Below are 23,163 nucleotides of genomic sequence, written 5' to 3' on the forward strand. Positions count from 1 at the left end.
GTCAGAATACCCACTAAGTAAACCAGACTCTACCTTAAACATACCAGTTGCAATTAAAGGAACTGCTGTACTCCTTTGGACATGAAGCTCTAACTCTCTAGGGAGAGAGGAAGAAGAAGACTGCAACCTTAAGGTCCTAGAATGGGAAGGTGTTGGACTTCAGTTCAAACCTCTTGCTTTTTTATTTATTTTTTTAAATCATTTTATTGGGGGCTCACAGAACTCCTATCACAATCCATACATCCATCCATTGTGTCAAGCACATTTGGGTTGCTCAATAACAAGCAAACTGAGACTACCATATATTTGCTATTTTCATATTTTCTTAGTTTCCTAAGACATGTCTTAGCTCTGCAGACATAATTCTCTGAATGAGTGTTACTGAATTTTGTACCCTATGTCTAAGCCCCATTGTGTTCTTAAGCAGGATTCAGTCACTTACGTTTTTACAGTGTATAATAGAAAAACCCAGGAAATTTAGTCTTAAAACATTTCCTATATACCTGTATTGGCACTATCGTAACAATATTCTAAATTCTCTACCAATGGCTCGTTTAACAATACTATTGTTAGAATTAGTAAAGTCTCCATGGAGGGCACTTTAAAGTGTCCCTCTAAAAGCTTATTATGTTGCCACTAAGGTGAAACATGAATATATATAAACCTCAGATGTAAAGATGGGTTTTGAGCTCACACTCAATGGTAAGGGCTAACCTAAGAACAATCAGCTATTATTATGCAGCCCCACTGAAGACTTATTTTCATGAAGGGATCACTGAAGATAAGTGTGCTTTAGCAAAGCATGGTGATCAGCTATCAGCTATCAGAAAAAAATTTGCATCAGAGCTCTTAAAACAAGTAGTCATTTAAGTGAAATGACAGGTAAGCCCACACAAAAGAAGCACATCAGCTTGTGTGATCCAAGAATTGTAAATAATATCCAAGATAAGAGAAGGGAAGTGTATTAGCACATCAATTCTAAGTACCTGGTTTGCAGAAGGCTATGAAAGTCAGTGAACTCCCAAAATCCCTTTGCAGAGACTCCACAGGGAATAGCCCTCCATTGAATCCCCTGGGGCCATTGACCAAGGATTCAGAAAGCACCCTGCCCACAGAGTGCATCAGAAAGTGAATTATTGCAGGTATAATTAGGTTACAATGTAACATCATATCATTTGTTTTCCTTTTTAACCCATTCTTAATTTGTCCTTTTTAAAAATTATTTTATACTTTCTATTGGGAAGGAAAAAATGTAACCAGTATCACAGAGCAAGCTGTATAGATACTGTTAAATGGAAAGCAATGGAAAGCTAATCCACTACGTGAACTTTCACTGAAAACAGTAAAATTTTATCTTTTAACGAACTAAGTTACTGACAGCATTGGTCATAAAAACTTTGATAGAATCTTTGAGTTTTATTTATTCATGCTCTGAACTGCTTATTTTGGTCCAGAAAATTTAAATTATGCTGCCTTTTTAAAATTGATATAATAGTAAAAATGATCCAGTCCACCCCAAGCTATTTATTAAGCACCTGTTATTTGTCAGGAACTGTTTTAACTATTAGGGATACAGCCATGAAAGAAACATGGAAAAATTTTACACATATAGATTTTGAATTCTGATTGGGAGAGACAAAAATTTAACCAACAAACCAGTAAAATATGTCATGTGTCAGATGGGTTAAATGTTATGCTGAAAATGCTACCAGAGACAAGGACAGGGAGTGCTGGTTAATGAGGGAAGCTAATACTTTACCAAACACTTGATGGAATTGTAAGAAGCAAGCACAAAATATCCTAAGACAGAGAATAGCAAGGGCAAACTTCCGGAGGCATTTTGTGTGTAATTAAGAGATGCCTATAAAACGGATCTGATAAAGTGATGGAGGGTCAGACCACGGTGTCAGCATGAAACCCTGGACTACTGCTACGTGCAGCGGCAGGGTTTATGGGGCATCGTGGCTGGATGGACTTGGAGGACAAGTGTATTTCACAGTGGAGACAAATGTAAGAATGTGTCAAATTCCACTAATAGATCCAAGTTGACCAAGACATTTGGCACAAATAGACAAGAGGAAATCGTGGTTGTTACAAATTCCAGAAAAGCTAGAGGAAAGAAACTGGCGAAGGCCAGTTTATGAAATTCATTTGACTGTGAAAGCAAATCCAAAAAATATATAGGGCTGGTAACTGGAGGGTAGGTTGCAGTCAAGAGAGTTTTTTCTGGTTTGTTTTGTCTCAAATGGGGAAAATTATATCACTTTATATGTAATCCAGTGGAAAAAAATAATTGATGAAAATTTCAATGAGCAAGGAGTCAGTGCTGGAAGACTGGCCCTGAGTAAACCAGAGCTGAGTAGAATGGGCGGAGGACTCTAACTCGGCTCAGTTGGGGTTTCCAGGAGAGTTCAGTAAAGGGCCAGGGAGAAAGGGCGGAGGTCTTAAATAGGGGTGATTATGAAGGACTTTCTTCGAAGTAATGAGGGAATAAGTGGAGACTATGAGGGGTAAGAGGCTAAATAGTTCATAAAAATGTCTTGCATTTTCTAAGAAATCATCTTAAAAGATATATACTTTTTAATTCAACACGTGAACAACTGAAAACACTTTTTTCTACGTAGTTGAATGCATAGTGTTCCTAATAGCATATTCCTGTCATAGAAAATGTATAAATATACCACCACAAATACCTGAAACAAATGTAAACACGACCCAATACAATTTGCAGTAAAAAAAAATGTGATTGCTCAAAAAAATGTGTTGAACAACATAAGTTTATTGAATTATTGTCTTGACTATTTGACATAAAATTTTATTGCCATGCTTTTTGCTAGTCATAAAAATATTAGCTTCATGGTCTTTTAGTTGGTTTGTTAGCAAGTCCTGACATTTTATGATTGACTCACAGCCCCTTACATCGGATGACCATGTTAATATTGCCGCAAATGGACACACCCTTCAAATAAAGGAGGCACAGATGTCAGACACTGGACGATATACTTGTGTAGCGTCTAACATTGCAGGTGAAGATGAACTGGATTTTGATGTGAATATACAAGGTAATACTAATATGTTTATTATTAATCATTGAAATCAAAAGTTCTGTCAAAGCAATGGAAAAAGATTGAATGCAGCTTATTTTAAGTAGCTTTTCCTTTGTTTTTTTACTCTCTGGTGAGAATAATATAAATTCTTTACTGGAAATTTCAACTCAAATTAGCAATGAAGAAGAGCATCCTTAGCATTTTTTATCATTTTCATAGGTTCTCTCTTGATATTTTCAGTGGTGTACTTAATTTCACAAAGACACGCTTCTGGGATGCATTAGCTTTTCTGTAACAAAGTATCATGAAGATTAGTTCCAAAGGATTAAGCAGGGATGGCAGGCAACTGTTTTTCAGTTAACATTTAACTTTTAAATTTTAAAATTTTATTATAGCAAGATACGCATAGCATAAAATAACATTTTAATCCTTTTTAAATGTTCATTATACTGGCATTAATTACATGTGTAATGCTGTGCTACTGTCACTGTTTATATTTGTCTAAATGTACCCCAAATAGAAAGTCTGCACCTACTGAGCAACAATTCTCCTTTCACCTTCCCACAGCCCGGATGATTTTTAAACTACTGTCTCTATGAATTTGCTTAGTTCAGATATTTCCTATAAGTGGAATCACAATATTTGTCCTCTGGTGTCTTTTATTTCACTTAGCATAATATTTTCATGATTCATCCAAAATTTAGCATATATCAGAACTTCATTTCATTTGATAGCTGAAAAAGAATCCACTGTCGTTCTGTACCATCTACTATCTCTTTATTTGTTGGTGATAGTTGTTTTGCCCCCGCCTTTGAGCTGTTGTGAATAATGCTGTAATGAAAAGCGGTGTACACCGTCTGTTTGAGTCTTGGTTTTCACTTTGGGGGTTGGAGGGGGAGTATGTGACTAATCCACGATTCTTTCCCCCCTTCTGAGGGCCGTCAATTTTTTTTTTGACAGTGGCTGTACCCTCTTACATCCTGCTCCTAATATATGTGAATGCAAATTTCTCACACCCTTGAAAACAGTTTTGGTTTTTCTCCTCTCTCTTTTTAGTAGTCGTCCTCTCCTTGTTCATGGGTTGAAGAAGTAGCTCATTGTGGTTTTGATTTTTATTTCCCTAATAACTAATAATGTTGAACATGCTTTTTTGGGCTTATTGGCCATTTGGATATTTTCTTTGGATAAATGTCTATTCAAGCCCATTCTCAATATTTTAATTAGGTTGTTTAGTTTTTTATTCTTGAATTGTGAGTCCTTATATGTTGTGCTTATACAATATAGGCATATATTGATATATGATTTTCAATATTTCCTCCCATCCAGTCTTGTCAATTTATCCATAGTGTCCTTTCAGATGCAAGCATTATTTAGAGTTTTCTTTTATTGCTCATGCTGTTAGTTTCATATCTAGGAATCCATTGCCAAATCCATAGTATGGCCTTGAGTATGGGCTCACCCTGTGGGAGGAGCCAACTAGGCAGGCAAGAATGAGAACAGTAATAAGATGTGTGTTAGTCTAGGTTGACTAGAGAAACAAATTCATAGACACTCATGTGTATACAAAGAGCAATTAAATATTGAGGAAACATGCCAGCCCAGTCCAGATCAAGTCCATAAGTCCAATGTTAGCCCATATGTCTGATACCAGTCTATAGAGTCCTTGTCAGACTCACGAAACACATGCAATGATGCCACATGCAGGAAGATCACAGGCCAGTGGGTGGAAAGTCTTGTGGATCTAGTGGCCATAGAATCATCCCAGCACTAGCAGGGGTCTCCACGTGGCTCCTCCAGTTCCAAGGGCTCTGGCTGCATCAGCATAGCTCCATCAGACTCAGTGTCAGTAATATCTCGCAGGGAGTGAGTGTGTGTCCCACCTCCAATGAGCTTTTTATCTCCTTAATGCCTCCAAATGAAGTCATCAAGCTGTGACCTGATTGACAGGCTAAACTCCACCCCTTCACTCTAAAGTCTGAAATTGACAACAGATTATGTAACTACAACAAGAGGGTAGACTTGTTTTCTAATATTACAGCCTTTTCACAGGAAGGGTAAAACTATAAGCACAGCCTCCTAGTCCCACAATTCTTTTTCTTCCACAACCAGCTTGACCCCCCTAGTTTCCATGTCTACTGGATAAATAACTCAAAGGTAGATTTTGTAGATGTATAAGCACTTGAAAATATTTTAAAAATATATTGAAAAATATTTTTCACATAGTCAACCTATCATATTTACATATCACTCTAGTAATAATACAGCTAGGACCTGTGTTTAATAGATGGATTCCGGCATTCACAGGTGACCAGATTTAATGTCTTTTCTTTATAGTTCCTCCAAGTTTCCAAAAACTCTGGGAAATAGGAAACATGCTTGACATGGGCAGGAGTGGTGAAGCCAAGGACGTGATCATCAATAATCCCATTTCTCTTTACTGCGAGACAAATGCCTCACCTCCTCCTACCTTGACGTGGTACAAGGATGGACAGCCTCTGACCTCAAGCGATAGAGTGTTAATTTTACCAGGTAAGGATTGCTGTGTGTAGAATACAATTTTTATATTTGTCCAAAATGTATCTTTTTGTTTACTAGACAAATAATGGGGATCTTAGATATGTCACTTAACTGACACTTAGGTTGACCAATGCTATTTGTACCTCTGTAATAATTAGGTAACAGAATAGAACACCTTCATTAATTTTTGAAATTAAGTATGGAATGACTGTACTTTGTTACAGTCACTGGTGCACTGGGGGCACCGGTCTGGATTCAATACCGGTGGGCCCATCTTAGTCTTAATTCATTCTGAATGTTTTGCAGCTATATGATCTATAGCCAGTTACGTCATCAACATAAGCATCTGCTGCTTCTTCTTAAAGTAAGAGTAGAAATCATAAACTGAGATGGTTATTGACAGGATTCATTAAGAGTATGCGTATAAATGTAAAGCACTTGGCACTAAGTCTGGCATGGTATGTAGGACATGGTCAATTAAAAGAAAACAAAAGAAAGTTCTTTGGCTTCTTTGTCTCTATACTTCTCTAATGGTTCAATGCAACAATCAGTTTTGTCACTATAATTATTAATGATAAATTGTAAAATACACTTGCAAATGGTTACTGTTTTGGGTTTATAAATGCATCCATTCTAAAAAATAGTAAAAAATATCAGTTTCAGGTATTTTAGCTTTTGTATACTAATTCTAAAGTTAAGTGTAAGTTGTTAACTGATAACATAATAGTTTTAAACCTGTCAAAACATAGCAGACTATACATTTAAGATTAGTGGATTTTACTAAGTAAATTTTACTTAGTTAAAATAATACACTGACAATTTCTAAATTAAAGAATAAAGAGAAATGACAACTAAATATAATATGTGGTTCTGAATTGGATATTATGCTGGGCAAAAAGTTAACCATGAAGATATTATTAAAGCAATGATTAATGTGTATATGTGCTAGTGTTATTCAAAAATAAGATTGTATTGATTTTAAATGTCTTGCTTTTGAACATTACACTGTGGTTAAGAGATCCTTGTTCTTATGAAGTATACATTCATGGATATTTAAGGGTCTCCAACTTACGCTCAAATGGCGCTGGGTATCAAGACTCTGTGTGTGTGTGTGTGTGTGTGTGTGTGTGTGTGTGTAAATATGGAGAAGTGCCTGCTTCTGCCCCCACCAACACCGGGGTGAAACACGAAGGCAGCGCAACAGAGCAGCAAGGGGAGCAAAGCAATGAAGTACCGGGGAATCCCGAAAATAGACTTCGGAATTGGTGGGCAGGGTGTGGCACTTTACCAGATCCAATTAAAAAACATTCAGAAGGGTCGGCAGACAGAACTGGAACTACTTATAGGCTTCACCCACCCCCCCCCCTTGTCTTTTTCCTTTCTCTTTTTCTCATATAAGATAGGCAGGATAACCCATCCCGAGGAGAAAACAACAGGGCCAAGGACCCCGGGAGGACATGGGAGAGGAGGAGGTGGGAGAAAGGGAGGGGATAGCCAATAAATCCAGGGACAAGGGGGAAAAAAGATCTAAAATCAATGTCAAGGAGGGTGTAGAGTGCCTGATGCGGTTTGATCGAGTGCAATGTAGCCAAGAGAAAGTCCTGAGAGTCAAATGAAGGTCGAACATGATAGTGGGACAGGAGGAAAGTAAAAACAAATAGAGGAAAGAGCTAGGAGGCAAATGATATTTATAGAGGTATAAATAGGGGCATGCACATATGTAAATATATTAATAGATAATGATAGAGTTATAGGTCTATGTACATATATTTAAATGTTAAGCATTAAAGTAGCAGATGGGCATTGGGTCTCTATGCAAGTACTCCCTCAACGCAAGAATACTTCGTTCTAATAACTTGGTGTTTTGTGATGCTTACCTTCTGGATATATCGCTGAAGTCAAAAATGGGTGCATAAGCAAATGTGGTGAAGAAAGCTAATGGTGCCTGGCTATTAAAAGATACAGCACCTGGAGTCTTAAAGGCTTGAAGTTAAACAATTGGCCATCTAGCAGGGAAGCAACAAAGCCCACATGGAAGAAGCACACCAGCCTATGTAATCACCAGGTGTCAACGGGATCAGGTATCAGGCATCAGGAAAGCCAAAACAAACAACCATTGATGCAAATGATTGGGGTCAGAGTGGAGACCCAAAGCCCATCTGTAGACAATTGGACATCCCCTCACAGAAGGGTCACAAGGAATGGATGAGACAGTCAGGGTGCAGCATAGCACCAACGGAACATACAACATTCCTCTAGTTCTTTAATGCCATCTCCCACCCCAATATCATGATCCCAGACAGGAGGGGTCACGGCAATCAATGTATGGATTATTATAAGAGCTGTAAAATCCCCAATAAAATTGTTTATTAATAAAAAATGAGAGAAACAAATAATGAATTTACTGGCAGTGGGAGCAGCTAGATGCTTCCATTAAAAGAGCTTGAACTAATTAAGTGACAATAGGAATGTATAAGACCTCAGAAATGTATGAGAAATAACAGTAAGAAAGACTTCATAAAAGAAGTGATTTCATACTGAATAGATTGATAGATATGGTAGATATGGCCAAGCAAATGAAGTAAAATATAGGAATTGATATTCTTAAATGATTTTTTTATAAATACTGCAGCTTTTCTTTGTATTTGAAATTTAGGTCAACATAAATATTGTAAAATACTGTTTTCCTTTTAAAATTATATATATGAGTTTACTTTATATGTTTTACAATCCTGGATATTACTTCCTCAAACCTGAACACTCAGACGTATAACATTAAATGTTAGAATCTTTAAAAGCAAGAAATGCACTGCTTAGTGGGGGATTCTGGGCTTCTACCTAATTCTAGCCCCAATCCGAGAACATGTAGTTTTTATAAGATGGCCCTGCTTGATACTCACCTTCATAAAGAGATCACTGAGGATTACTGAAGAGATTGCCACAGCAAAGTGTGGTGAAGAAAGCAGACGGTGCCCCAGCTATCAAATGGAATGGTGCCTGGGGTTTAAAGGTTTGTATCCAACAAGCAACCACTTAAGCGAGGAGCGTCCCCATGGAAGAAGCACTCCCGCCCATATGATCCAAAGATGACAATAATAAAATCCAAATATGATGAAGGACTAATAGCTTAAATTGTGAGCACCCAATTTGTAGAAAGCTATGGAGGGCAGTGGGAACCCAAATCCACCTGCAGACATCTAGTCAGATTAAGCCTCTGTCAGGTCCCCTCTGGTCACAAGCCAGCGATGAGTACAGCTTTGCTATCAGACACAGATTATTGTAAACTTGATTATGGTGGATGGAATTATGGTATAATAAGACACCTGGTCAGTTGACCTTCTTTTTGACCCAACCTGAATTTACTCTAGACTTAAATGTTTCTCCTTAGTTCGATGACAGAAATTCTCTCTCTGGTGTATTTTTTAATATTGCTGGTGGTCTTCTCTCGCTTCCTCTTTTTATTTTTCTTCCTGTTTTTTATTGTTTCTGTTATGTTTCCCCATTTAGAAAATACAGAAGGAGTGGATGTGCAGAGACAATCACTGATGCAGTGAACGTGGGGGAGGATGGGCTTGGAGAGGGAAAGGGGAAGCAAATAGTGAATATGGGAGGCGGGGTGCACCAGAACTGATTTTGATTCTGGATACACAACTCTTTACAAAAGCAACTTAATTATGGAAGTTTATGATATGTGACTTTTGTATCAATAACACTTAAAAGGAAAAAAAGACTAGAAGAAAGAGAAGAAAAGTGTGAATGTTCACAAAAGGGAAAACAAAAGATAGAGATGTTGCTTGGGTGGCATGTCGTCATTCCGCTGCGATGGCAGCATTCACGTCCAGGCCCTTAGAGGAACAGACAATGGGTAAAGGGGAGATAGGGACCTGATAGCACTGATGACTGCATAGCCCTTAGAGGAACAGACAATGGGTAAAGGGGAGATAGGGACCTGATAGCACTGATGACTGCATAACCCTTAGAGGAACAGACAATGGGTAAAGGGGCAGAGAGGGACCTGATAGCACTGATGACTGCATAACCCTTAGAGGAACAGACAGTGGGTAAAGGGGCAGATAGGGACCTGATAGCACTGATGACTGCATAGCCCCACTCGATGGTATTGAGCAACAGAATTGTATGTCAATGGATATATTGGATTGTGGAAGATATGGCGAACTAAATATAGAAATAAACCTATTATAGGGAGAAACTAAATAAATAAATAAGCATTCCTGGGGGTGGGGGTGGGGGGGGGATAAAAGGGAGATGATATCAAGGTGTTCAAGAAGAAGAAAATGTTTTGAAACTGGTTTTTGTAGCAATTGTACAATACTGCTTGATGTGATTGAACTATGGGGTGTTATGCTATCTGTAAGAGCTCCCAATAAAATGATGAAAAATAAAGACTTAAAAGAAGAGGAAACAGCTGGTTTGGTTGGTGTGCCTTGACCTGTGGGTCTACCTGTGCTTACCTAGAAGGCACACCTATCTCCACGGGTGTGGGACCACATAGGAAAAGGTAGTGTGCAGGAAACAGAAAAAAAATCTATCAAAAATAAATTAAAAAGTATAACTGCAAAAAAAGAAGAAGAAGCAACTCGCAGCATAGTAACATTCACCTGGAGTATACGGAAACATTTCCGCTCTAGGGGTAGATACTCATTTCTTAGGTGTTCCGATCCACACATCAGAGAGCTTCTTATTAGAGCAGGGCTAGTTTTCCGCAGGGTATCGAGGATGAAAAAAGCAAGCCATGAAGGAAAGTGGGACCTTTAAAAGGAAATCTAAGGAGGAAGTCGTCAGACCTGAATAATTGTATATATTTTTTTGCTCATGACTAGTGTTCACTCTAAGATTTGGGAAAGCAAACATCTTGGAATGTATTTTCAGGAGGGCGAGTTTTGCAGATTCCCCGGGCTAAAGTGGAAGACGCTGGCAGATATACATGTGTGGCTGTGAATGAGGCTGGAGAAGATTCCCTTCAGTATGATGTCCGTGTACTCTGTGAGCTGATTTTCTTTTGTTTATTATGCATTCTTTCCCTTGAAAATATGTCTGGGACACTAATGCTTGCAAGATGTTGCACTAAGCAATGTAGAGGCTGCAGAGATACTAAGAAACTGACAGTTGGTTCAAGGAGTTAATTGTCTTATATTACGACAGCCAGATTTCTTATACATCAAATAACACATTAACTTAAGAAAGAGGAGGAAGAAAAAGAGAATTCATTGAGTCATGAACCTGTCATGACCCATGGTAGCAACTGGCTTCAGTGAGTCTGACGTCTGTGGCTCAAAAACAGGTCAACCAATCTTTGCTTTTCCCTGCTCTTGACTTTGCTTCTCTGCCAGCTTCACCCTCGGGTGAGGATTCCCTTGGGTGACAGATAGGTGGTTAGCAGTTCTAGGTTTGCTTTCCCCTAAGGAAAGTTATTCTTTCACAGTATTTACCACAGAATCTCCAAAACTGAATTTCCATAACCTCAGTGGAGCAATTACAATAGCAAAGGGGCAGCACTTCCAATGGATAAAGATTAGCTTATCTGCCCCACACTGTGAATGCCTGTGGGGAAAGCGGAAGAAGCGTTTCTCCCAGGGAAAGGGAGATGATGGTACTAGCAGCAGAAGCAATTCGATGCTTCCATGAAAATGGTTGAGCTAAAGAAGTGGCTTTGGAAAGGTAAGGAAGGAGCCAGAAAGCTTTCATAGAAAAAAAGTGATTGCATGTATATGAAACATTGCACTTAGGTTTTTATCCCAGATGGTTTGAAGAATGGTGGAAATATTCATACAGATGGAAGATTTGAGAGAGAAAAACATGATTTAGGAAGTTAGAAAGTAAATTTTCTTTTAGACGTGTAGAATTTGACATAGTCCAAGGATACTTTTGTAAAATGTTGGAAAGAAGGAACTATTTCATAGGATATAGAACTGGACTTGGAATATATATTTCAGTCAGAACCCACTGCCCTGTCCCTTTCAACTTCTAGCAACCTTGTGTGAGGTTTTCTAAGACTTGAAATCTTGATGGGAGCAGGCAGCTTCATCTTTCTCCTGCAGAATGGCTGGTGAGTTTAGACCACCAACCTTCTGGATAGCATTCCAACGCTTCCCTGACATCACCACCAGGGCTCCTCATATATTTGAGAGTCATCTACAAACAGGTGATACTCAAATTCATTAGATTTCCAACAGAGAAGGTGAAAGAAGTATAAAAGGTCTAAAGATCACTGTGGGCCCATCTACAAGTATGAATATGGAAAAGAAAAAAACGAGAGAAAGGAGAAGCCTGCTGAGGCGTTCAGGGAAAACAGTAATCCACCGAATTGCAGAAGCCACAGTTATCAAGAATTGGATTTTAGTGTTGAATGCTAAAGAAATTTTAAAAATTTTAGAAAGAAAAAAAAAGCTATTTAGGTTCGAAACTAGAAGATTGTTGGTGAAATTCAAATGGTCACTTTAGATAATGTGTCCACGGTAGCCCAAAGTTGTGGAACAAATGATCATATGAAGCAAAGGAAAAAGATGCAAAGTGGTCTTAAGACATTCATACATAATTAAAAGGTGGAGTTGAATTTTAGGATAAATAGCTTATTGGGATTATTGGAAGAGAGATTAGAGCTTGCCTATGAACGCCCCCCCCCCGCCCTCCCCAAAAAAGGTTTGAACATAAAAGGAAATGAGAAAAATTGAACCCAAATGGAAAAATTAAGATTGCACAGAAAGGGTAAAATGTTTCGTGGAGAAGGGAGCTATTGATGGAATAAGGTCCTAGGACAAGTGAAAAATGAACTCAGGGAACTGAGAGGGACAAATTAGCTTTCTTGGGTAAAGGGAGAAATTTTGGAATGGTAAGAAGGTAAATGGGGAAAGTCATATCAAAGAACTGAGTCCTATCTATTAACTATGAGAGTAAGACAAAGAAACGGGGAGGGGGAACAGTCAGTATAATAAGCAATACAGTGAACCCTCGCCACTTCGCGCTTCGACTTCCACGGCTTCACTCTATCGCGGTTTTTGCGTAACAGCGCATGCTCTGTCATTACTGCCACTGATTGGCTCATACTGTACACGCTTCTGTCTGCATTGCTACGTATCGGAGCTACGTATCAGATGCATTTTTGCTTTTGTACAGTGTACTGTAATTGTTTGCGATTTTTAAGAAATTTTATCTAAGCCCTATGATGGCTCCTAAACGAGCTGCTTCTTCTAAGCCTTCTGACAATAAAAATAAGCGCCAGAGGAAGATGCTCACCATCCAGGAAAAGGTAAAACTTTTGGATATAAGGAATCCTACTTCGCGGAATTTCATTTATCACGGTAGGGTCTAGAACCAATTAACCGCAATAAACGAGGGTTCACTGTATTGTGCTGAGGCCTAATGGAGCCATTAGAGCATCAAGGTGGTGTGCTCTGTGACCACGGTCAGTAACCTAAGGAAGACAGAGAAAATAGATACTGTGATCTGAGAGAGGTTTGCACAAGTTGCGCATTGTGGAAGGACTGGAGGGAGAGAGCCTAAAAGATGGAAGAGAAAGAGCATGACTCAAACGACCCACCATTCATCCTGGCTGGGCAAAAAATAAGCCTGGAGGAAAGAAAGCCACTTGGCAAATCATGACGAGGGAGGAGTGGATGGGCCGTCGTCCTCAGTGACAATGAAGAACAGCTTATAAATGAAGACTGACAAGATATGGAGAGGGGGAAGTACTGCTATTATTTTTGCACTAGAGTTCAAAATTTATTAGCTTGACGACTAATTTGATTCATTAGCTGTGCTGATTGGTAACTATGTACCGACACTGTGCTAGGCAAGGAAGAGACAGCAGACATCCGTTCTAGTAGACCAAGAGGTCATTATTATGAATGATCCAAGGTATGACTGTTATGAACAGCTGAAATGGAGTAGACCAAAAACCAAAACAAAACCCACCACGATCAAGTAAATTTGGATTCCCGTTGATCGTATAGGACAGACTAGAACTGTCTCTGTGGATCTCCAAAGGTATAAATCTTTACAAAAGCCGAAAGCTTCATCTTCTTCCCTGCGGAGCAACAGGTGGGGTCCAACTGCTGAGCTAGCATACCCCACTAGGCTCCGGAAACCAACTATGGTGAGACGGGTCATCGATCAAATTTTAACATCTAAAAAATATAAGGAGAGGGGAAAAAAAGAATTAGAAATCAGTGCTAACATCATTAAGAATAGTGAAGGAGTATTCTGGGCCATCTGGATTGTATTTGATGAGCACTTCATTTAGAAAATAATAGAATGACCTGATAAAGAAACAAGACAGATTGCTTAGGAAGGACTGGGATTATGTTAAATCAAAATGGAGCCATATGATTCCATAGTCAACAAATAGAAGTCCATGCCTTCAAACCACTATTTTGAATAAAAAGGATATTGACCAACATGTTGGAAGTGAGATGGGAACAAAGCAAAATAAATAAATAATGCCTCCTCAAATTCTTACTAAATTAGGGTTGTTTCACAATGTCTATTGCTCACCTCCTAGATGCAAGAAAGGCCCCTGAGAACATTTCTAAATGGCGTATACCAAGTAGGCTACAAGCCAAAGGACTGGGAGTATAAATCTGCCCAGAGACCTATTGGAAGAAAAGTCTAGGGAGCGATCTGCTTCCCCGAGGTCACAGCCATAAAAACCTATGGAGTACAGGTCTACTCAACATCTTATAGGATTGCCAGTAGTCAGAATTGACTCTGCATCTTCCCAGCACCTGTCTGTAGTTGTTGTTGCTGCTGCTACTGCTGCTGTCAGCCCAGCTAGTCGTGTGTGGGGGCCAGAGGGGCAGGTCAGAACAAGGGGCTGTTGTAGGGGCTTAAACACACATAAACCTCGTAGTGCCTCTTACTGGTTCAGCTGTAGTCAAATTTAACTCTTTATGTCTCATACTTTCCACCGTATCAGAGTCAGAGTATCACTTAATCTGAAATTTAAGATTTTTATTTACATATCTGTAGTTTAGGTTACATATTTTATATTATCTCAAGTATATTAAAAATTATATAACTTTAAGTATAAAAATAGGTATGCAATACTATCATGTCCTTGTAGGACTGATTGCTTTCCTGCCTGATTGTCAGAAGACGACATCTGCACTAAGGCGTTCTGGTAGTGGAGCGGGTTAGGCGTTCGGCTGCTCATCTCAAGTCAGCAGTTCTAAACCACCACTCATTTCCTGAGAGAAATTTGAGACTTTCTGCACCCAGAAAGAGTTGCAATCTCAGCATCACAGGGTGGTCTATTCTGTCCTGTAGGGCTGTTGTGAGTAGAAATTGACTTGATGGCAGTGAGGTTTGAGTTTGGCTTCTTCCTTTAAATATGTAGTCTTTACTCATTGCTAAGCATTTTAAGAGAGTACAACACAAAGTAACCAAACTGTCATCAACCAAAATAAGCAAAGAATCAAACATATGTAAGCTAGCCCTGTATGTGGAGATAAATGTGGATGAATAGAGTAGGAATTCTCATGCTATAAATACACAGGATAGCCTAGGCTGATTATTAAAGCAGATTTATGGGCCTCATAGAGATCTGACTAAGAAAGTCTCACTAGGGGGTAAGAATACGCATTCTAACCATGGGCCTCATAGAGATCTGACTAAGAAAGTCTCACTAACATTCTAACCATGCTCCAATGCAATTGACACTGATGCTGAGGAACAGACCTGGAATAGCTCAGATGATTCCCATGGCAATGACACCAAATCTGATCATCTAAACTTGCAAAGCTCTAATAGCAGGCTGGTCCCGATGACCAAACATACATAAATATTCATGTGTGAAGATTCAACTTGTATGTATAGTTGAATATTCATAGGCATAGTGGAAGTATAGCAGGTCACCCTGGGGGAAAGCTAAGATTAAGTGAAATGGGAATAAAATTTTGGAAGAGGTTCACCAAAGGTAAGTGAAGAAGAGGAGGGAGAGAAGAAATGCAAAACTGACTAATTCTCATTGAAACCCAAATGTAATAGCATAAAATGTCACTAAATAATATGCATGTCCCTTAATGGTTCATTTAGTATCATGGGGAACTTTTAAACATTATCAGAAAATTAGAATAATTTAGAAAATATCTGTTCTACTCATCCATTAGTGCCACCCATTATCAAGGGAGCCACTAGTGATCTCCCTGAGGAGGTCTCCGTGCTGGTGAACAAGAAGGCACTGATGGAGTGTCTAGCCAGTGGCAGCCCAGCTCCAAAGAATTCTTGGCAAAAAGATGGACAACCTCTGTTAGAAGACGGCCATCATAAATTTTTATCCAATGGAAGAATCCTACAGGTAAAAGCAAGACCTTAATTTTTTTTAAATGCCATGTTGACTTTATAATTGAAAATTGTGTCTTTTAACTTAAGAATAATTGTGAGGGATTTGGGAAATCTCCAAATAAATTTTGCTGAAAATTTGACATTAGCTTTCATCTCAAAATAATTTCTTCCCTTGGCCCAAGAAAGTATTCCTTCTTGTTTGAAAGCATTCTAACAAAAGTAAGACCAGTGTGCTACGGAGACAGGTTGCCTGCAGCCACGCACTGACCACTGAGACATGTGAATGCATATTCTCCTTGGAATGTTTACGAACTGGAACCCCAGTGGCAATACTTTTTTACCTTGTATGGTCTTTATGCTAACTACTTACTATAAGCAAATTAGTATTCTAATCTTTTCCATTGTGATTTTTTTGTGGTAAAATCCTAGGTGGTGCCCCGTAGATTATAATTGGTCTTGTACTGGCAAAGGGTTGATAATAATAAATAGTAATGAAAATCAAACAAGTATCCTGGATTGCGATTGACTGATGCACTAGTGATAATTGACTAATGTCTATGTTTTTCTTTTCAAGGGTCCTAAAAGAAAGTTAAAGACAGAACATCAACTATTTTGTTAAGATATAATTTAATTAATTTCTTTGTATTCTACTGATTATGGTCCTGAATCACCCATTAGTCTTACAATTGAACACCCCTAGACCTCTGTTTTTAGCCAAACAATATATACACCTGAGAACAATGAACCATTTGGGATAAAAAGCACAGTATTTGCCCAGAGACAAAGTTCAGAAAGTAGAAAGGATTGTGTGGGTGGGTGTGGGGTTGGGGAATGAAACTAAGAAACAAAGAGGAAATGGGATAGGCTATATTGAGGGATTGCAGTCAGTGATATAAAGCAACATGAGTTTGAATTCTTAAATGGAAAACCGATTTGCTCTATAAATCTTCACCCAATTCATAATAAAAAAGTTTTTGAAAACAATTCTGTTTAAAAAAAATTGTTATTTGATTGACCTGACTTTGAAAGTCAGTGTCAGCATTATTATGTTGGAAAAAATGCATGTCCATCTTTTATTAGCCAGCGTCTATATGTTTTGTATCCTTAATGTTAAAAGTCATGAAAATTATGACATGCTGCTTTATTAAAAGATTTAATATTAATTTCTTCATTTTCTCCTTAGATTCTAAACACTCAAATAACAGATATCGGCAGGTATGTGTGTGTTGCTGAGAACACAGCAGGAAGTGCCAAGAAATACTTTAATCTCAATGTTCACGGTAAGAACCCAGTTCCAGAATGCATCTGTTATTCTAATTCAGGGTACTTATGAGAAAGTGAGAAAGCCATGTTTCAGATGCTGTAGGCTCATTTTGTACTTTGTAACTTGGACAATGTGTAGAGCCTGAATTCATTCAATCTCCTCCCTTTTTTTCTGCTCACCGTAGCTAGTAAGATTTATAAAGTACAAATCTTCAAGGAAGTCCATTTTTATATTATTTCAAGCCCTTGAAAGGAACTAGTTTCTCCTACTTATTTCAAAGCAAAATCAAAATTTGAAATCCCAAGGATCATACTTTTGTTGACAGAAAAAGATAGGTCTTCTTTTCTGCTCATGAAACTGAATCCATGGATTTCTCATCGGAACCATTCTCTTTCTGAATTTCAGAATCCATGTTGAGCTACATGCGCCAGTGTCTAACATACTCAGAGAAAAGAAAAAAGTCACTTTGTGGGGTTAAATACTTCCTGAAAACTACCCTTACACTTCATTCATCAAACTTCATCAAAATGAAGTTCTAAAAACATACTGAACACTCCATAGTCTTTTCCTGCAAAAAATCAGTTGAGTGTTTACACCAAAAAAATAATATGTTGTTTTTATTTTTATCAGGGTCCAGCTGCTTCCAGAATATTGAATTATAAACTGGAAATGATTATAAAATGATTCTCTCACATACCTTATACATAGAAAAATTTTTCCTCATTTTATAAATGGATGAAATTTAAAATTTTATAAAATATACATTCTCATCAAAATGCTTTTATTTATCATCATGGCCATTATGTTTTATGCCACATGTATACGTAGTTTTCCGTATTTAATAATTTTTTATGTTCATATAACAGATAACTGAAACATTTTTATTGTTTATTTCCAGTGCTTAGTAGATTGACTAACACATAGTAGGTAGTTAATAAATATTTTATTGAATGAATTAATTTGACCATGCAAAGAACAGTTGTTGTGAATTTCCAAGTAGACTGTATAAACTTAGATATTTATATATATAATTCTGTGAAAGCACACATTAAAACAAAGTAGAATAAATGTTGAAAATAAAAATGCTGATGATTTTTCCTGATTCTCAAGTAAAGAATTCTCCATGTGGTCACAGGCACCTTGTGAACACTCCACTTAAAGTAACTGCATATCTCTCTTGTATTATCTGTATGTATCTGTATCTTTACTTTCAGTCCTTCGCTCTGTGATCAGTGCTCCTAGACATTGCTTAGCTTGGCCTCCCTAAACCTAGAAGGATGCCTTTAAATGAAGGCGTTGATGCATACATATTTGCAGCTCATTTATTGTGTTTCCTCTATGTGCATTGCCGCTGCTTTGTGCGTAGTTGGCATGCATGAAGTGACACCTCAGGTGCCTTGAGAGGAAGTAGCTGCATGCGTTTTCCCACAATTCATTGGAGGTCAAGCTGGGTTTCTACCCTTCCTGGTTAATGGTGTCCTTAACCCCTGACCACCATCAATTACCCAATGAAATGTGGGAAAAGCTATTATCAGGAGAAGTAATTAAAATGAGTGTCACTAAAATCCACATCATTTATTATCTTCCACTACACCTGTACTCCGTTACTGACCCATCAATTCTTCTAACCCTGCTCCCTTCTTTACTGTCCTCCCAACAAGTGTAACTTTCATAGCACAGTATTTTTTAATTTATACCCTTAGCCCATGCCTTTCAGAGCTTTTGTAGCCTAAGTTCCATTTTGTATGTTTATAATAATAATAGTAACAAAATTAGTTCTTGAGTGCCATCAGGTCAATAATTATCGACTCAGCAAACCCTAATGACAGGGTAGAACTGTGCCATAGGGTTTTCTCGCCTGCATGTCACCAAGTCTTTCTTCTGAGGAGCTTCTGGGATGCATTTGAACCACCACCCTTCAGGTTAGCCTCTGAGCTCTTACCTGTTGTGCCCCCAAGGGTTCCTTTAACAGAAATATGTTGACTGCTCAGTGCCTACCAGGTAATGTGTCAAGTGCTTTACATATGTCATTTCACTTAATTATTCTAATAGCTCCAGATGTGCCATTGTATACCTCCTTCACAGATAAGGAAGCCGAGTCTGAGCAAGCATAAGACACATGTCCAAAGTTACACAGACTACAAATGAAGAACCAGGATTTTACCCATTGACAGTCCTATTGCAGAGCTTTCTCACTTAGTGTCTTTATGGGTTTATTGAATACTTGTTAAATTTCACATATACACCATACTTCTACCAATGGAGCTAACCTAACCGAACCAGAGTAAGAGTTAGAGTCAACCAGTTCTCCAAGTCCTCTCTCTAGTACTTAATGTCCTGTCCTTCAAACTCTGTGAGCCATCTGGGGGCGATGTCCTTTTTTCCGTTCCGACTTTCACATATGCTGTGTTGTCGCTCTGGCATCCTCATCCTTTTCATCGGTTCCACGTAATCAAGTCCTGGTCATATTTCTAGTCATATTAGATGTCATTTCCTCCAGGATATTTTCCTAATCCTCCAATTAGACTAAGTGTCTTCTCGTCACTTATAATGACTAGGTAGTACAAAACAATGATAAATGAAGAACATTAGAATTAATAAATAGATTAAAAATCAATCATATAATATATGCACTACTTTTTAATTTGTTTTTAAGACTTCAGTCAATATAGCCAAATATTATATTAATTATATTTCAGAGTGTATTTTGAAAAAGAAACAGTGTACCCTTAGTCACATACTAACCTGCCTTTACCTCACTTTCCCCCTCTATTATATCTCAATAAGAACGAGATCCACTGTCAAAGGTTGGAGTGGGTGTAGATGTGTAGGTAAGGTGTATGGGCCAGTGCCTGGGATAATGTAAGTACTTGAAGCTGTTAGCTATGATGTTTATTTCAGTGTCTGGGAATCCCTCCAGATTATCAAATCTATGTGGGTTCTGTCTAAATGTTTTTCATGCTGCATCTTCAGTACCTAGCACAAGGTGTGTCATACAGTAGCTACAACCATAAATGTGTGATAAACAAATTAATGAACAGCATTACAATTCATTAATGGGTTAAAAATAATCAGCCATGTAGTACTTAAGGGGAGAAAAAGGGCTGTTGGTCTTTTTTCATATTTTACTTTTCATTTTTAAATTTCAACCTAATTTAACAAAGTATTATATTAATTATATTTCAGAGTTCATGTCTCACTACTTTCATCATCAACCTAAGGAAGAGCCTTTTCTTCTCTTGGTGTTGAATCTTGCCGTTCATGGATCCATTCGTTCAGTTACTCATCCCTTTACTGTCATGCTTTTCCTCACGTGCTTTCTCTCATCCTCTTCCTAGAGCCCTACTCAAGTGATAAGATGCTTTTACTTCCATTTGCATGAAATGTAAATTTCATCCTAGGTATATATTTTAAAGTATGTAAAGCATGTTACATTAAGAAAATCATTATTTTTGCTGCACTTTTTCTCTCAGCGTATTTCTTAAATAGCCATATTGGCATACAATTTGCATATTATATAATTTAATAGTTCAATCATCTTAAGAAGAATTGTGCAATCAGTTTCAGAACATTTTCTCCCTTCTTATATTTGCTGTTAGCTCCCCATTTCCCTCCAGCATCCCCTGCCGTGTCCTTGTCTTAGATAGCAAGGCTACTCACATCCCCGGGTTATGGTCACAAGGACTCACCAGAGCCTTACTCCAAGTGGGGGTCCCACAAATGGATTCTGGGCTTCCACGGTCATCATAACTTTCAGAAATGTTAGTGTTCAGAATTTAAATTTATAAATTTAGCTCTACTGATATCCAGAAAATCTTACAAAACAAAACCAAGAAACAGCAAGTAAAACAATACCAAAACAAAACAGAAAAATTTCAAATGAAAAGAAAGCAAATAAATATAAAAACTGGAACAACTTTCAAATGGGCCAAAAGGAACATCGAGTGATTAGGTGTTTTACTTTAACCTAACTCCATCTATCATAATTGACCTTCCAGTGTTCTCTGACTGACAACATAAACCCTGGCTTTGGGTGAGAGGAGATTGACCAGAGGCTTACTCCATTTAGAGACTCTGTAAATGGATTTGGGCTTCCAGTGTCAGTGTAGCTTTCTGCAAACTTGTTCAGAATTTTATTCAGCTTAGATGTTCAGAAGTTAAGCTCTAACATATTTCTCCTCACTGGATTTGGATTTTATTATTTTCAATCCTTGGATCACACAGGCTGTGATGCTCCTTCCATGTGGACTTAGTTGACTCCTCACTTAGATAGCTGCTTGTTTTAAGACAAGCCTTTAAAACCTCAGATCCTATTCTTTCTGATAGCCGGGCACCATCTGATTTCTCCACCAAGATTATCAGCAGCACCCACATCTTCAGTGATCTCTTTATGAGGGCAAGTATTGAGGAGGACTCTGCCATAAGAAGTAATTGTCCGGCTTCCCTCCCGGCGCGGCCCCTGGCACCAGACATGGCTGTGCCTTCCGTCGTGGCTACGTTTGCTGCCCGCTTGCTCCGCCCCGCGTGGAGCTGCCGGTCCGCCTCTCGGCAGTGCGAAGTGAAGCTAGCCCAGCAGATCAAGCAAGAAGTGCGGCAGGAGGTGGAACAGGGGGTGGCATCGGGCAACAAACAGCCACACCCGAGTGTGGTTCTGGTCGGTGAGAACCCTCCTAATCACTCCTACGTCCTCCCCAAGACCAGGGCCGCTGCAGACGTGGGAATCAGCAGTGGAACCGTCTTGAAGCCCGCTGCAATTTCCGAGGACGAGCTGCTGGACTTAATCAGTAAACGGAATGGCAATGACTGTAGATGGCCTCCTTGTGCAGCCTCCTCTCCCAGCGCACATCTGCACTGCTGTTTCTCCAGACAAGGACGTCGACGGCTTCTGCATCATTAACGTCGCCCGGATGTGTCCGGACCAGGATTCCATGTTACCTGCTACCCCATGGGGCGTGTGGGAAATAATTAAACGAACAGGAATTCCAACCCTAGGGAAGAATGTAGTTGTGGCTGGGAGGTCCAAGAACGTTGGCATGCCCATTGCCGTGTTATTGCACACTGAGGGTGCCCATGAGCGCCCTGGAGGTGATGCCACTATGACGATATCTCATCGGCACACTCCCAAAGAGCAGCTGAAGAAACACACCATTCTTGCAAACATTGTGGTGTCTGCTGCAGGCATTCCGAATCTGATCACAGCAGACATGATCAAGGAAGGAGCAGCTGTGATCAATGTTGGAATAAATAGAGTTCAAGATCCCGTAACTGCTAAACCCAAGTTAGTTGGAGATGTGGTTTTCGAAGGAGTGAGGAAGAAAGCCGGGTACATCACTCCAGTCCCCGGCGGTGTTGGCCCCATGACAGTGGCGATGCTCATAAAGAACACCATCATTGCTGCCAAAAAGCTGCTGAGACCGGAGGAGTGGGAAGTGAAGTCGAAAGAGCGTGGAGTCGCATCCAACTAAGGATTGTAGCTTCTGCGTCACCAGCAGCGTTCCAAGCCAGCACACGAGGCAAAACAAGCCACTAGAAAATGCAATATTCTTTATTTATTGGACTGAGATGGTGCGAAGCGATACTTTGTATTTATTGAGAGCTTCAGTGGGTGGGCGTTTGCACAGGTAACCGAAGTTCCTTACAGGGGAGCACTCCCGTTGTTGTGCTAGGTCTTAGGGTCTAGCCAAGAGCAACCATTAACTGAGTGATTTAACACGGGGGCATTGTCTCATAATGGTGCTGAACTCTGCCCTGCCACTTCAGTTGTTAACATTGGCCTTTTCTAGAGTGACTTTTCCCAAGTGCTACTCCAATCAGAACTGATAGTTTAGGTTTCCTACCTGCTGAGTTCAGCCCGTCAAACCAAAAGGGCAATGTTATAGCGAGCACTGGGACAGATACAAAGGAGACATGCCAGTCATTGGGTACTTTCTTTACAAGTGCCCTGATGTGGACGTGTATTCATGGGTACCCAGGCTTATCTGAATAAAATAGAATTGGGCGGGAACGAAGGAAAGCTACCTGCCAATTTACTCCTCA

At 39.0% G+C, this 23,163-nt stretch overlaps 2 protein-coding genes across 2 annotated transcripts in view; both read left to right on the forward strand.

Moving 5' to 3' along the window:
* HMCN1 (hemicentin 1) overlaps nucleotides 1–23,163 on the forward strand; it is a 562,350-nt gene that overhangs the window by 412,826 nt on the left and 126,361 nt on the right. The window contains exons 53-57 of the mRNA XM_004706670.2: nucleotides 2,912–3,062; nucleotides 5,382–5,576; nucleotides 10,455–10,568; nucleotides 15,689–15,876; nucleotides 17,047–17,143. Coding sequence (XP_004706727.1) covers nucleotides 2,912–3,062; nucleotides 5,382–5,576; nucleotides 10,455–10,568; nucleotides 15,689–15,876; nucleotides 17,047–17,143 — 745 coding nt within the window. The remainder of the gene's footprint in view (nucleotides 1–2,911; nucleotides 3,063–5,381; nucleotides 5,577–10,454; nucleotides 10,569–15,688; nucleotides 15,877–17,046; nucleotides 17,144–23,163) is intronic.
* Nucleotides 21,599–22,592, forward strand: LOC105978978 (bifunctional methylenetetrahydrofolate dehydrogenase/cyclohydrolase, mitochondrial-like). The gene is given in 2 exon segments (XM_045297915.1): nucleotides 21,599–21,930; nucleotides 21,932–22,592. Coding segments are annotated over 2 exon segments (993 nt in total).

This window comes from Echinops telfairi, unplaced genomic scaffold, assembly GCF_000313985.2.
Source record: "Echinops telfairi isolate 266 unplaced genomic scaffold, ASM31398v2 ScPeMD7_7424;HRSCAF=8462, whole genome shotgun sequence".
NCBI lineage: Eukaryota > Metazoa > Chordata > Mammalia > Afrosoricida > Tenrecidae > Echinops > Echinops telfairi.